Consider the following 14,120-nt stretch of genomic DNA (forward strand, 5'->3'; position numbering starts at 1 on the left):
AAATGCATTTTGTTGTAAGCCCCCATGAGTTCATTTCTGAAGAATGGCAGCATATAAATACTTCAAATAAATAAACAATCTGACCTCTCTTGCCTTTGTATGAATTTGGGGCAGAGCCAACTTCTTAAAGAACTTTCATTTGGATTTGGGGAAGGAAACGAGCTTCTCTTCTTCCTTCCAGCATTGACAGACACAGTCTTGCAGCAGGAGTGTTTCTAGCAGCCAGTATCGAACATCCCCGTCCAACACTACAATACATTGGTTTTCTTGAGTCAATGAGGTCCTCATCTGGGTACCATTCTGAAGGGAGGTACGATTGCCATCTAGTTATGCAGAAGACCTTGTATGATGGCCCAAGGATTACAGAATGCCCCATCCCCGAAACATTGGAAGCTAACATTACTACAAATATTTATATACCGCTTTTCAACAAAAGTTTCCAAAGCGGTTTACATAGAGAAATAGCAAATAAAGAACACAGGAACATAGGAAGCTGCCGTATACCGAGTCAGACCATTGATCCATCTAGCTCAGGATTGTCTACACAGACTGGCAGCGACTTCTCCAAGGTTGCAGGTAGGAATTTCTCTCAGCCCTATCTTGGAGATGCCAGAGAGGGAAGCTGGAACCTAGATGCTCTTCCCAGAGCGCCCCATAAAGGGAATATCTTACAATGCTCACATGCAGTCTCCCATTCAAATAAGATGGATCCCTGTCCACAAAGGGCTCACAATCTAAAAAGAAACATAAGATAGATACCAGCAACAGTCACTGGAGTGAAGCACGGTAGACCCTGCTTAGCTAAGGGGACAAGTCATGCTTGCTACCACAAGACCAGCTCTCCTCTCCTTTAATTGCACCCCTCCCCAACCCTTCATTAAAATTAAATAAGGAAAGAGCTCAGCAGTCTACACAAGAATAAATTTATTTGGGATTGCTTAAAGATTTATTGATATACAAAATGTATACAGTTTTATATCTTTTATACACTAAACTTTTCTTCCCCCATCAACATAAACCACCATTTAAACAGCTATTGTGTTCGTGCCTTAATGTCTGTATCTATAAGATACACTACGGAATTTAAAAAAAAAAATTACTGGGCTTTATGGTGCCCTTTAATTTAAAAATTACAATTAGTACCTATGTAACAAAATGAAACAAAAAAAAAGTTTCAGCATGAAACTTCAGGTGGACAACAGGTTCTTCTCGTTGAATATTCAACAAATTTAGGACAGGTAAATTACATTTTATTGGCATAAAGTTGCATTGCAATCTCCCGTTCATACATAATGTAAATCCAACCCTATTTTCTTTAAATAAGTACCATATATAACATAACATTAAAGGTGTGTCCACACAATCTTAAATACAACTAACGGGCTTCCTTCAGGCGTTACTTTAGGAGCAGGAAAGGGGCAGCTGTACGGTGCCTTGGGAGTCACCGAGGTTGAGGTTCGAAGTCCACGCCACAGCTCCTTCGTGCACCAACTCTGCTTCTGCCAGAAACCAGGACGTGGCAAGTCCTCTGCTCTCCGGGGCTTCCAATGCTACCAGAGCACAAGAAAGCGCCAGGCTCGTGCAGATGCCACGCTACAAAGATAACATCCGAAGCAGCCCTAAAATGTCCACATGTACATTCAGCTTTCATATACTGCAGGGGTTCTCATACTTGAGCCCCTAGATGTTGCTGGACTACAACTCCCATCACTCCTGCCTTTGAGCATGGTGGCAGGGGATGATGGGAGTTGTAGTCCAGCAGATTATGTTGGACGTCAAGTCCTATCATGCTCTGCCTTCAGCCACTGGAGCACGGGATGATGGGAACTGTAGTCCAGCATCATCTGTTGGACTACAACTCCTATCACGCTCTGCCTTTGGCCATTGTGGCAAGGCAAGGGATGATGGGGTTGTAGTACAAGACCAGATGGGGACCCAAGTTTGAGAATCTGATATACCGGTTTCAGATCTTTGGAAAGCAAAACTTCTGAAGCAGCCACTATGTAACAAGAAATAGCACTTCCCTAACACCTCTTTAAATCTTGCAAGGCAACTTTTTTCGGACCAGTCTCTTTGCTTTTTTGTTCTGTTATATAATGTGATTATACCCTCACCTTCTCTTGTGGCTTCACTATTTATCTGATGCGAGACTTGATGAAACTGAAATGTATTTTTGTTTTAAACAAAACACTACACACACACACACAGAGGATTTCATTGCACACAAACCAGCCCACATGAGAGTTGGCTCCAAGCTGCTGATGCTGAATCCTGATGCAGGAGAGAAGCCGCCTCTTTTTGCCTCCTGTGCCCGGCAGCTCAGCTTACTGGCACTAAAAACAGGCAGATCCTCAGGTGCAGCCTCATTCCACTGTGCCACATAAAACATACATGAGCAAAGAGAGTGTATCTAAGACCACACCACCACCACCCTGAGAAGGGTCAGAGGATTCTTCGGTATCTGCGAGGAGAAGAAAGCAGGGGGAGCCTTTTCCCCATTTCTTTAGCCCAATGACAGAAACCAGCTGCCAAAAAGGCCCAACACAATCTGCCCTAAAACCATCAAAACAAAAAAACAAAAAACAAATAAAAACCACCCCAAAAATCATTTGGTTAAGGGCATATTGCACTACAGGATGAAGGAAGGAGAAATCCCCTCCATGGACCAAGGTAAAATGTAAAGTTATCCTTCTGCTAAAACGCCTCTTTAAAAAGCAATTTCATAAATACTTAATTGCATCAAACCTGTTTTTTAAAAAAAGTTAACCCAAATCCCCTGCTGCCAGCTTCCCCCTGTGATGCTCACGTCTTATGAGTGACTCTAGGGACAGGCTGGAGTACTGCCCAGGGTCATCAACACATTGCCGGTCCTTATCCATGTGGCCTTCGCTCTGGTGAGGTGTTCCGACGATTACAGTGCAGGAAAAGATGGGCAAGGGAACCCTGTGATTTCTGCAGACGGTTGAGTCAAGCCCGAGAGCTGTCCACAGTGGTTACAGCATCAGGTGGCTCGAGCTGGCAGAGTCCGATTCTTTGGTGCAGCTCCCAGGCTAAACGGTCAGTTCTGGAGAATCGTCCTGAGGCAGTAGGATCTTGTCAGGGGTGTAGTCATTCCTTTTCAGATCTACCCCGCAAAAGGGCAGGGACAGGGAAACAGGAAAGTTAGAAGCACATTAACTTTTTGCTACCAATTTAAGCTCTGGTCTACAAGCGGGGTGGGGGCGGGGGCAGAAAAACATGGTGGTAAATGAGTGGAGAAAGTAGGGCCAGGAGAAACTGTTCAGGCAGAAGTAGGTCAGGGACCTTTCCAGTGTAGCAACTTTGAGCTTTTCCGTCTTGTCCAACAGTTGTTTGATGGGCATGTAGAAGGCAACATGATCTTAATGCAATCTAATCAACACGATCTTTGCAGGCCTGGTGTAGAGGATGGGGTCTGTCAGGAGACAGGCCTGAAAACATGAGGCCTGGAGACCTGATCTAGCCCGCAGGGGCTTTTTGGCTGGTCCACAGGTGGGAATATCCTGCAGCAACAGCAGGAGCCATGAAAAGCTCTTGGCCTGTCCTGATGATGAGCAGCTGCAGCTCAGCGCAGTTAGCTGCTTGAGACCAGATGCTCCCTGCCTCTGGGCTGGAGCTCACTGACACCATCCCTCAACCTCGCCCCCCCCCCCCCCGCCACCCTCCAACCTGGGGCTGGCATGCACTCCAGAGGCCCCACTGACTGAACAGAGACAGGGCCTATTTTCTGATCACTCTTCTTGGTTAAAATTGTGGGGGCCCTGATGCAGAGAAAAGATCCACAAGTCATAACAACTACTTTCATTGTTTTTAATAATTTACTTTCATGTAAAAGTTAAGGTGCTAAGTCGGGGTGGTTCTGCCCCACTGGGGCATTTGAATTTGCCCCTCTGCATTGTATTATGGCGGCTGGACTATCTTGTGCCAGGGCTAGATTTATCATTAAGCAGATTAAGCGTGCATCGAGGCCCTCAAAGTCTCGAGGCCCCCCAAACTAAGAAAGCCAGCCCTGTGCAAGAACTCAGTCGAGGCCCTCTCTCTTAATAGGCAGCATGTTTGTGAAATAACGGCGTATTCTCAGGGTCAGCATCATGCGTGGACAGGGTCTTAAGGTCCTGGGCAAGCTGGACCAAGCCCCTAAGGTCCACACCTCCTCACCCAGGGGTGAGAGTCGGCCAGCAAACTTGCATGGCCACTGCACTGCTGAAAACTCCCCATCAGTCAAAGGGTGCACCCCCAGGCCCCTGCAGGGAAGGCAAGAGAAGGAGGAGCAGCAGGTGTGGAAGTCTTGATTCACGTGGCTGCTTCTCCCACCCTCCCCACTGGCCGGTGAGCTTGCTCCCAAAGGTCCCCCTGTTCCGCCAAGCCTAGTCTCCGACGACTGGCAGTGGCTCTCCAAGGGCCATGACTCCTTTCCCCATCATCCGCCACCTAACCCTTTAGCTGGAGAGGCCAAGGATCAAGCCAGCCCCTTCCCCATGCAAAGCGTGTGCTTCACCACCGAGCGATGGCTCTAATTTGTGCCTGCCCACATGTTTCAGGGTCTGGCAGACCACTGTGCAGGAAAGGCAGATTCTTGAAGTTGATAACTCCCCACATTAAAGAGCGGTCAGGGCAGGAGGGGCATCTCCCCTCTGCTTTTTGAAACAACTGGATGGTGTTTATATGTAAGGCAATAAAAGATATGGAAACACAGGAAGTGGCCTTCTCCCGAGCCAGACCACTGGCCCACATAGCTCCGTATTTCCTGTTCTAGCCACTCTCCAGGGCTTCAGACAGAAGGCTTTCCCAGTCTGAACCCGGAAACGCCAGGGATTCAACCTGGGACCATCTGCATGCAAAGCAGGTGTGCTCGATCACTGAGCTATGGGTCCATCCCTACCCAATGTTTTCAGATCTCTGGTTTAGGAGCCCAGGTCCACTAAAAGGGCGAAAGAGTCTGCGTCCTTTCAAAGACGAGGGAGAAAAGTCTCCTCATCCCAGAGCCACTCAGAGAGGTTCCCTGAGTTCTATGGCCCCAGCAGTGCACTAGGTGGGTACAGGCTAGAGAGAGAGGGTGAGAGAAGCAGCAATGGGTTATTTAACAGGGAGAGGATTTTTCTCTTAAACCCAGACATATCAATGTGGAAATCCAATTTCCTCACAAATGGGAGCTACCAAAAAGAGCGTCGGCTTTTTTGACCATTGTTTTACCTGGAAGCTTAAGTTTCCTGCAGCATGAGTTACAATGATGCTTGGCTCTGAAGTTTTTGAGGGCATCTTCTCCTAGATTTGCAGGACCAAACACCATGTCGCTCGACCTTCAAAATAAAAGCATCCCACAACATGTCTATAGTTACAACCACTAGATATACTCTGTGATCTCTTCCCACTGCAAGCTTCTATCTCTTTTCAGGGTTACAAAGGGAGGAAAAACAGCCTATAGACCAACTAACAAGAGAATACTCTCCTGGAATTGTTATCTCCAGGGTAACAGCTGTTTTCTCCAGAGTGATGTTTGTGTTGGTAGTTAATCAACACTTTTAAAATTCAGATGGCAACCTTTACACCGAGGGTTTAATCAGAAAGCCACCAAGTACAGTTAAGGCAGAAATGCACCCCTTCACACCCGCTGCAAAGGCATGTCGGTTCCCTCTTCCTTGGGCCATGGGCAAATGCTCACCTTTTTTCTCCAGCCTTAATCACAGAGGGGTCTGTCAAATTTTCACCAACACCTTCATGAGAAAAGAGAGTGCGTTAAAAAGTTAGTGATCAGCAGCAGTTCTATGAAAGCAGGCTTTCCTTGACCTAGCCAAACCAGCCACCGTAAGGGTAAATTTCACATTCAGAAGGGCTGACGCATCACTTAAGTCTCCCTGATTCCCTTTTGGCAGAAGGGGACATTTCTGTCTAAATAGATCAAGAGTTCCAAAGTGCAGGCAACACATAGAGCTGATTGTCCATCAAGAGCCTGAATTATTATTCAAATGTGAGCCCAGCAGGACCAAGGAAGCTGCCTTCTACTGAGTCAGACCATCGGTCCGTCTAGCTCAGTCCTGGCTACACGGACTGGCAGAGGCTCTTCAGACTTTCCCAGCCCTGCCTGGAGATGGCAGGGAGTGTACCTGGGACCTTCTGCATGCAAAGCAGATGCTCTCCTGTTCCTTAGAGTGGCCAACCACCTCTGGGAGACCCATCATCTGGGGATGAAGGTAACAGCCCACCCCATCTCCACTGTTGTACCCCAGCAAACAGCATTCTGTGGCATACTGCCTCTGAACATGGAGGCTTTATTTGGTTATCATCGCTAATGGCCACTGATAGGGCCTATCCTCTATGAATTTATCCAAACCTCTTTTAAAGCCTTCTAACCCAACGGCCACGAATTCCCAATTATGTGCTGTGTGATGAAGTCCTGAATTTACTGCCCCATCAGTTTCATTGGATGACACCATTATAGTAGAGAGAGGAAGAAAAACTCTCGACCCCACTTTCTCCACAGTATGCATACAGTTTCCTCATAAGAGTCATCAGCCCACAATAGTTTGCTCACACCTGGAAAATTACTCTGAAAGGGATTTTTAATTCGCCACTAGAAGTGTGGGAGGGTATTACATTTTTGGTGGTGGTTTTTTCAAGACACAGGAGAGAAGGGAAATGAATGTAGCAGGCAACATTCAAGTGCTCTTCTTCTGTAGTACTGATGCCAATGAGAATTCAGCTCCATGGAATTTGCTGCTAACCCACACTGTGCCACTTGAAACCTTCTGGTGCAATGCTACAGCATCTCTTTGCACCCAAAGTTTCATGCCTACAAACACACACACAGGGTCACATCCTCATACTGCAAAACCTCTCTCGCATAGGAGCAGGAGCATGCCTTCCTCTCTTGCCTGTGGGCTTCTTGGAGGCATCTGTCCCCTGCTAACTGAGCAAAAAGGCACCTTTTGAAAGTGTCTCTATTTAGCCATTTTATTGATTTCTATGTAAACTATTTTGGGAACCCTTGATGAAAAGCAGTGTATATAAATATTTGTCGTATTCGTATCTGGTGGGCCACTGTGGGGAAAACAAGATCCTGGGCTAGATGGGCCTTGTGCTTGATCCAGCAGGACGGCTCTTACGTTCACTTACCTTGCAGATCAAGAACCAACAGCTCTCCTCGGGTATATTCGTATGTCCAGTGGCTGAAGGCTAACATGACCTCCTCCAGCATGTTGGTGGGGATGATTTCGTCTCCATTGTTGTTGTTGTACTTTCTGAACTCTCCAGTCATGCACTCCTCCACAGCAAACCACTGCCCAGCTGAGTGGCAATACAGGAGGAATACTTCCAGGAACCTTATGGAGGAACAAAGAATGCATCAAAACCAGATAAAGCACAAGGAACTGATCCATAAGAGAGTCTGGCTTAATCACCTTTCTGTGAAGTATTTGGCACAACCTAACCCACACAGTCTACTGTAACTCAGTAACTGAAATTGCATGCATCTTCCCTTGTTTAGCCTTGCTTCAGTTTCCTCCCCCTTCCTTCATGCATGAAGTCGTGATTCTCTTACATTTGGCTGGTGGAGAGCAACTGGCCCCATCCAGCCCCAGCACAGCACCCCTCCAGTGGTTACTGCTGGTATCTACTTGATGCTTTCTTTAAGACTCTGAGTCTTTTTGTAAGACTAGGAACCAACTTATTTTCATGTAAACCGCTTTGAGAATTTTTGTTGAAAAGGGGCATATAATTATTCTTTGTAGTAGCAGTATAATCCCCCTTGTGTCTATTTCTAAATTGTCAGCCCCCTAGAGGAGAGATTTTGGCCATTGTGGCTGGGGATGATGGGAGTTGTAGTCCAACATCTGGGGACCCAAGATTAGGAGTCCACAGGCTAGAGAAACTCAAGGCAGATACTTTTATCCCCCGCTTCCTCCAAGGAACCGGGAGTTTCTCCCCGCACCCTAGAATCCTGGTCTTCTGGGAGACTAGAAGGTGGGGGAACTCTCTGCTCAGGCCCAGGGCTTGCCTTTGCAGGCAAGTGCGAAACAAGGTGAGAGTAGAGGGTGCATTGGCACAGATCTAGCCAGTGCAGTCTCATTCCCCCTCTAGCTGGATTCAGGCTGAATGCCTGTGTTGACCAACGTTACGGGAGACCAGCTAAGGAACTCCTTGTTCTTGAAAGGGGTTCTCTCCCCACCCACCCCAATGCTTCCTGGGGTCTCCTGCATGGAAACATTTTAAAATGCCTACCTGGGAGAGTACGGAATTGATTTAGGCTTCATTTCATTAAACGCAAACGTGAGCTTCTGAGCAGCCCTCTGCTGCTGAATTTCCTATGGGGAAAAAAAATCTGCAAGTCTTTGTAGTAAAGAGAAACACCTGACAAAAACTAGTGTCAGTAACTAGAATCTGTACACAGTCATGTTTCTTTTTCCATGTTCACGCACACTGAAGACATCCAGGCTATAGTGCAGAGGCAGGCTGTGAGCCCCATCTACTCCCTACAGGCATTTTATTGGGACCCAGTTTTAATCAAGGCAAGGCTTAAAAAACAGCTTTTGCCGCAGTTTCATTTGTTCCGGAAAGAAAAATACAGGCTGCAGCTGAGAAACTGCACTTGACTTAATCACTGAGAAGCCATTCCGGCTAGATGGCAAGGGTGTGGTTATGGGGCCAGAGCACTCGCTAAGAAGTCAGAAAAACAGAGCAAGCCAAATTCCTGTCTCTGTTCAGGTGGTTCAGGAGGGCAAGACCGGCTTCAGGCAGGAAGTGAGAGGTGAAGAGAAAGAGAGTGAAGAGAGAGAGGAGATCACCTATGGGCTAACAGTGGGGAGAACAGATTGGCTCTCCCTATAGGCCAGGGGGTTTCAACCTTTTTAACAAGTGTGCCCCTTCTGTCTGAAACTTTCTGCTCAGGTACCCCACAGAGATTTGTGTGTATGCGTGTGCGCGCACGCACATGTATACACACGCATGATCTCTTAAATGTTACAATCATGAGACTTGAGTTGAAATGTTACAATCACTGGCTTGAGTTGAAATAAGTTATTTCCCCCAATAAGAAGTTATTTTCCCCACTGATTTCAACAGCACTACATGAGTAACTTGATCTGGATGTAAGTGAGTGATTGCGATAGCTAAGCACTCTGGTCAGGGGGCAATGGAGCTGCATCCTGCTCACCAGTCAGTGAGTCAGGAGGGCTCCAAGTACCCTTTACAAGCCTTAAAAGTAAAAACATCATCAAAAAGTACCCAGAGATTTGTGCATCCCCGATTGAGAACCAGCGCTACATATTTTGCTATACACACACACACACACACACACACACACACACACACACACACACAGACACACACAAGGTAGTTGTTGAAAACAGCTACAAGTGAGTTTTGTCTTGCCACAATTACAGCCTTGAATCCTCTGGTTGATATTTCCTCTCTCCTTAAGAAGAATACAACTTACTCTTAAGCAGAGATGTAACACTGTGTCTTCTTTGTAAATGCTTGACCAAGTATTGACAACTTCAGGAAGAAACGATTTGATGATATAAAGATGGCCGGATTTCAGGATATCGAACTCTGCCCAGGTGCAGACCACCTTGAGGGCTTTCCGCAAGCCCCCTCCCATCTCCTCCTTGCTTAGGAATTCAATTTTGGCACAAAGGCCCAACTGAGACCAGGAAGACATGCTGTTGTTCAGGATGCTGGGAGAGCTTTCCTCGAGACGATACACCGTGACTGGCTCACCTGTAATACGCACAAGGCAAAAAATACTGAATGCGGATAGCCTGGGGATGATGGTACTTTAAAAACCATTTATCGTGATGTCTGCTCAAATAATTTCCCCACTAATTTCCCCTGGTCTGCTCAAATAATGGGCAATTCCAAGGGTGATGGAATCAGGCATGCAACCACCTTTTCAATGACTGTAATCATAAGCAAATTTTCAGGTCAATACTATAAATGCCCACTGGCAACAGAACATCTCCTACTATAAGGCCACATTTTTACAAAATCCAAATATTATAGATAGGGTCTGATACACGCAAAATACGTTGGTAATGGAATCAGAATTTTTGGACATCGTTTCTGATCCCATTGCCAGTATTTTGCATGTTTCCAATACCATTTATAATACTTACGGGTTTTGTAAAAATATGACCTTATAGTAGGAGATGTTCTCTTACCAGTGGGTATATATCATCAACTCGAAAACTTGCTTATGGCTACAGTCATTGAAAAAGTGGCAACATGCCTGATTCTGCCACCCATGAAATTGCCCTAATGAAGAAAAAGAGGCAATTTAACCAACCCTTTGCCTCACCAACAGAAATCGGGTGTAAATAATACATTCTCTGGAGTTGGGTGGTGAGCTTTTGATACAATGAAGTGCTTTTTATTGGCCTGGAGAGCACCTTCATAGGAAGCTGCCATATACCGAGTCAGACCATTGGTCCATCTAGCTCAGTATCATCTACACAGACTGGCAGTGGCTTCTCCAAGGTTGCGGGCAGGATTCTCTCACAGCCATCTATCTCTTGGAGATGCTGCCAGGGAGGGGAACCTAGATGCTCTTCCCAGAGTGGCTCAATCCTCTAAAGGGAATCTCTTACAGTGCTCACACTTCTAGTCTCCCATTCATATGCAACCAGGGCACACACTGCTTAGCTAAGGGGATAAGTCATGCTTGCTACCACAAGAACAGCTCTCCTCCCTTCCATTTACTCAAAACCAAGAAGCCCTCCACACAGTTCTAATTCAGAAGTTTCCAAGTATTTCATAAGCACCATACAACTGGAGTGTGTGACTCCCTACTGAGGTCAGAGTCTACAGTTAACCTTCCTGGACCAAACCTTCAAGCACCTGATTCTCTTATACTTAGAAGAGGGAGAGCAACTGGCCCTACTCAATCCCAGCACAGCATCCCTCCGCAGTGGTGGTTGCCGCCGTCGCCTTCTCCCTTGTTTCTTTTTAAGACTGTGAATCCTCTTGTGACAGGGAACCATCTTATTTTATTGTTATTTATTTTTCTACATAACCACTTTGAGAACTTTTGTTGAAAAGCAGCATATAAATACTCATAGTAGTAGTGACCTATTTCCTGTTTTTTAGATGCTGTGGAGGCCTATTGTGTTAAGGCTCCCTAGTAAAGGAGAGATCTTGCTGATGTCTGAAAATGGTCCCAGAGGACACGATCTTACCTCTCGGAGGCACAGGGGTGAATGGTATGCTCTGTGACAACCTCATCAAATTATTTCTTTCAACAGCTGTAGAGAAAGACAGAGAAATTCAATGCAACAGACAAGGGCTTCAGTTTATTTTGAGGTTGCCCAGCTTCAGGCTACTAACCTGAGTAGTAGTAGGTGGTGTCCATGATGGGCTTGAAAGGAGAAGCAATACCTTTAAAAAAAGGGATTGAGACAATATTATACAAATTGCACACATGCCTGCATCCCAGCATCTGGACGACTGGATAGTGACACGCAGAGATGTAGCCTGGTTTTAAAACATGGTCATAGTAGATCAAAAATGAAGCAGTCATCCATATTCATAGACAAGTCCTTGATCACAGATATTAACTGGTGGGGTCCAACAAATAATTTTTCTCCCCATGAAAGCTTCAGATGAGAAAATGGTCTTCTGATATGATCCTCAAAAGCGCAAGCATCAAGGAAAGCAGGTGAACTTGGCTTGCCCCAATAGGTGCTTTAATATTTGCAACTTTAAGAAGGGCTACAGGTACTACAAAACATACCCAAGCCTTAAAGAATACAGCTTTCGCAGCCAAGCATTAAATAACTTCACATCATGTAATAAATTTATAGTAACAAAGCGGCCACTAAGGTACTGTTTTACACACTTACCATTCAATGCATCTTCCTCAGAAGATCTGTAAGAGAGAAATTCCACACAACCCTATTGTTACTTGAATTTGTTGAATTTCACTTCTCTGCACTTCATTGTTTAGGTTGCTTTTTTCTGCTTTCAGTACCAATGTATACAGATGCTCTATTTTCAAGTGCTGCAGCAAGGCACACCATTTCCAACAAGCCCTAGAGCAGAATCTGCCTCTCTATACATTCTCACAGAGCATGTGTCTTATGGACACACTGCCTCTCTGCATTAGTGGTGCCAAAGTGAAGAGGCAACATTTTTAAAAGGTCTGTTTTGCCTGATCTTTACTCCAGGCAGCTAAATGCAACACACACTAAGCACGCAATACACAGAACGTTTGTCTCTTTACACTATTCCATGCTCAGAAAAATTCTTGCATATGGTTATGGTATCAGTTTCGCCATCGTTTTTCCACTGTCTGTGCAGCACAGAAACATTTTATGTGCAGCCTGAGACAAATAGATTCTCTGAACGAAGACTGAACCACCCATTCTCCGCAAGACAACCCCAACATAGCAAATGTTCTTCTTAGAATGGAGTGGTCAGTTACCCCAGCAAGGATCACTAGGGCGATCAAGGTGGGGAAAGCCTTGTAGGTGCCCATCTAGCTGTTAGCAAGATGTGAACTAACATACAGATCAGGACTTTAAGCTGAAGATAAATTCACATGGGGGTGGGGGGATGCATTTAAACGTTCACCCCTCTGCTCAACCCATTTATAATGCAACTCAGCAATGTTTTTGCAAAGAATTTGTAGAAAGTTTGCAAAACAAAAGCATTTAGAATAACCAGAAACTAGTTCGTATCTGAATTTTTGTGCCAATTTCAACGCCCTCTCGTGGTCTGTTTCTGTGTTATAGAACTACTCTAGGATCACTGATGTCAAAAGCCTGACTGAATAATCACAGTTTCAGAGAACTTACTTACATTTGCTCTCTATAAGAGGACCGGCTTTGTAACCAATCCTGCAAGGCAAAACAAGACACACATCTTTGCAGTAAAAGGCATCAGTCACAGTTTTGTAACAACATTAGATGATTGCGTCAAGCATTAAATGTTGATGGGGTTTCTAGCCATAATGTACTCCCTGCCATTCAACACTGCTCCCTTGGCCAGAAGGTCCGACCAGCTCACAGAATCACTGAGAGAGAAAGAATTTTTTAAAACCCTCCCCTGATCCAAATCAGCAAGATTTTGGTCTGGGAGTGCTGAACATTGAGTTCTCATGTCAGATTGAGTTTGGCCCTCAACAGAAGCACGACATAAACATTGCTACAGTTTACTCACTGTGAGTAGGGCTGATTTGGAATCTGCCTGATGAGGCTCTTCCACCGATGTCCTCCTGCTCTTATTGTGCACTGGGAAATTGAATGTGCAATTAGGGCCGGCAACCAACTCAAGAATGTGATCAATTACATTGAAATAAAGTTGGCATATTCCCACTGTTTCAGTATACGACCCCTTGAGATACTGAAGGAGGCACAAGATAACCAACAATTTAACAAAGGCAATTTAATAAATTAGATTAACAACTCTAATCACATTTCAGAGAAGGTTGTATTTTACCAGAGAAATAACTGGATTGGGGAACCAATGACAACATTAAGATTAGAAACTAAAGTTTTCATGATACTTACTTTGCTCTGAACGTGCTGATAATGAGGTTCTGTGATATTCAGTAAAACCACCACATGAACTAACGTGTCTCAGGTTTCCTTCTGTATTACCACCATCCTATGTATGAATCAGATAAACATTGTTGCTATTCACTACTCAATCAATCAACCAACCTTTATTACGGTCGTAGATCAGCATAAAATCACAAGTTAAAAGAAACTGATACTAAGGGGGCTAATAAAAAGGTACAAATTATAAGTTACATGTTAAAAATAAAGGTGATCGCAAGTACAATGCAAAGTATCATGAATAGGCTGAAACTATTCACTACTCTCTACTCACGTGAGAGAGTGAGCTTGATAGGCATTATACAGTATAGGGAAATGAAATGAAATGGCTCCCGTACTCAAAATGGCAGCCAGAAATGACCTCCGAAGTCATTTCTGGCTACCCCTGACCTGCGGATATGCAAGTTTAACCCCTCTCCCCACCCACATATACCAAGATTGAGCGTCCATTACCCAATCGCAGATCCGTAAATAGTGAGGTTCTCCTTAGCAGTGACTATATTACTACCCTTGTTTTGAGTGTTGCATGATGCGGAGCAAAATCGAAACACAAAA

The 14,120-nt window shown here is 45.1% G+C and overlaps 1 protein-coding gene across 2 annotated transcripts in view; it reads right to left on the reverse strand.

Annotated features, from left to right (window-relative positions):
- Nucleotides 1–907: 907 nt before the first annotated feature.
- Nucleotides 908–14,120, reverse strand: part of TRPM7 (transient receptor potential cation channel subfamily M member 7) — a 63,529-nt gene continuing 50,316 nt past the window's right edge. Inside the window, exons 29-40 of one of the 2 annotated variants that reach the window (XM_053272548.1) lie at nucleotides 13,518–13,614; nucleotides 13,168–13,238; nucleotides 12,808–12,845; nucleotides 11,850–11,875; nucleotides 11,335–11,385; nucleotides 11,187–11,252; nucleotides 9,449–9,732; nucleotides 8,236–8,318; nucleotides 7,132–7,337; nucleotides 5,681–5,732; nucleotides 5,212–5,318; nucleotides 908–3,124 (exon numbers count right to left, since the gene is read on the reverse strand). In XM_053272548.1, coding sequence (XP_053128523.1) covers nucleotides 3,051–3,124; nucleotides 5,212–5,318; nucleotides 5,681–5,732; nucleotides 7,132–7,337; nucleotides 8,236–8,318; nucleotides 9,449–9,732; nucleotides 11,187–11,252; nucleotides 11,335–11,385; nucleotides 11,850–11,875; nucleotides 12,808–12,845; nucleotides 13,168–13,238; nucleotides 13,518–13,614 — 1,155 coding nt within the window. In that variant the 3' untranslated portion in view covers nucleotides 908–3,050. Of the gene's footprint in view, nucleotides 3,125–5,211; nucleotides 5,319–5,680; nucleotides 5,733–7,131; nucleotides 7,338–8,235; nucleotides 8,336–9,448; nucleotides 9,733–11,186; nucleotides 11,253–11,334; nucleotides 11,386–11,849; nucleotides 11,876–12,807; nucleotides 12,846–13,167; nucleotides 13,239–13,517; nucleotides 13,615–14,120 lie in introns of those variants that run through there. The other variant, XM_053272549.1, reaches the window with a different exon arrangement.

The sequence above is a fragment of the Hemicordylus capensis genome, chromosome 10 (genome assembly GCF_027244095.1).
Source record: "Hemicordylus capensis ecotype Gifberg chromosome 10, rHemCap1.1.pri, whole genome shotgun sequence".
Taxonomy (NCBI): domain Eukaryota; kingdom Metazoa; phylum Chordata; class Lepidosauria; order Squamata; family Cordylidae; genus Hemicordylus; species Hemicordylus capensis.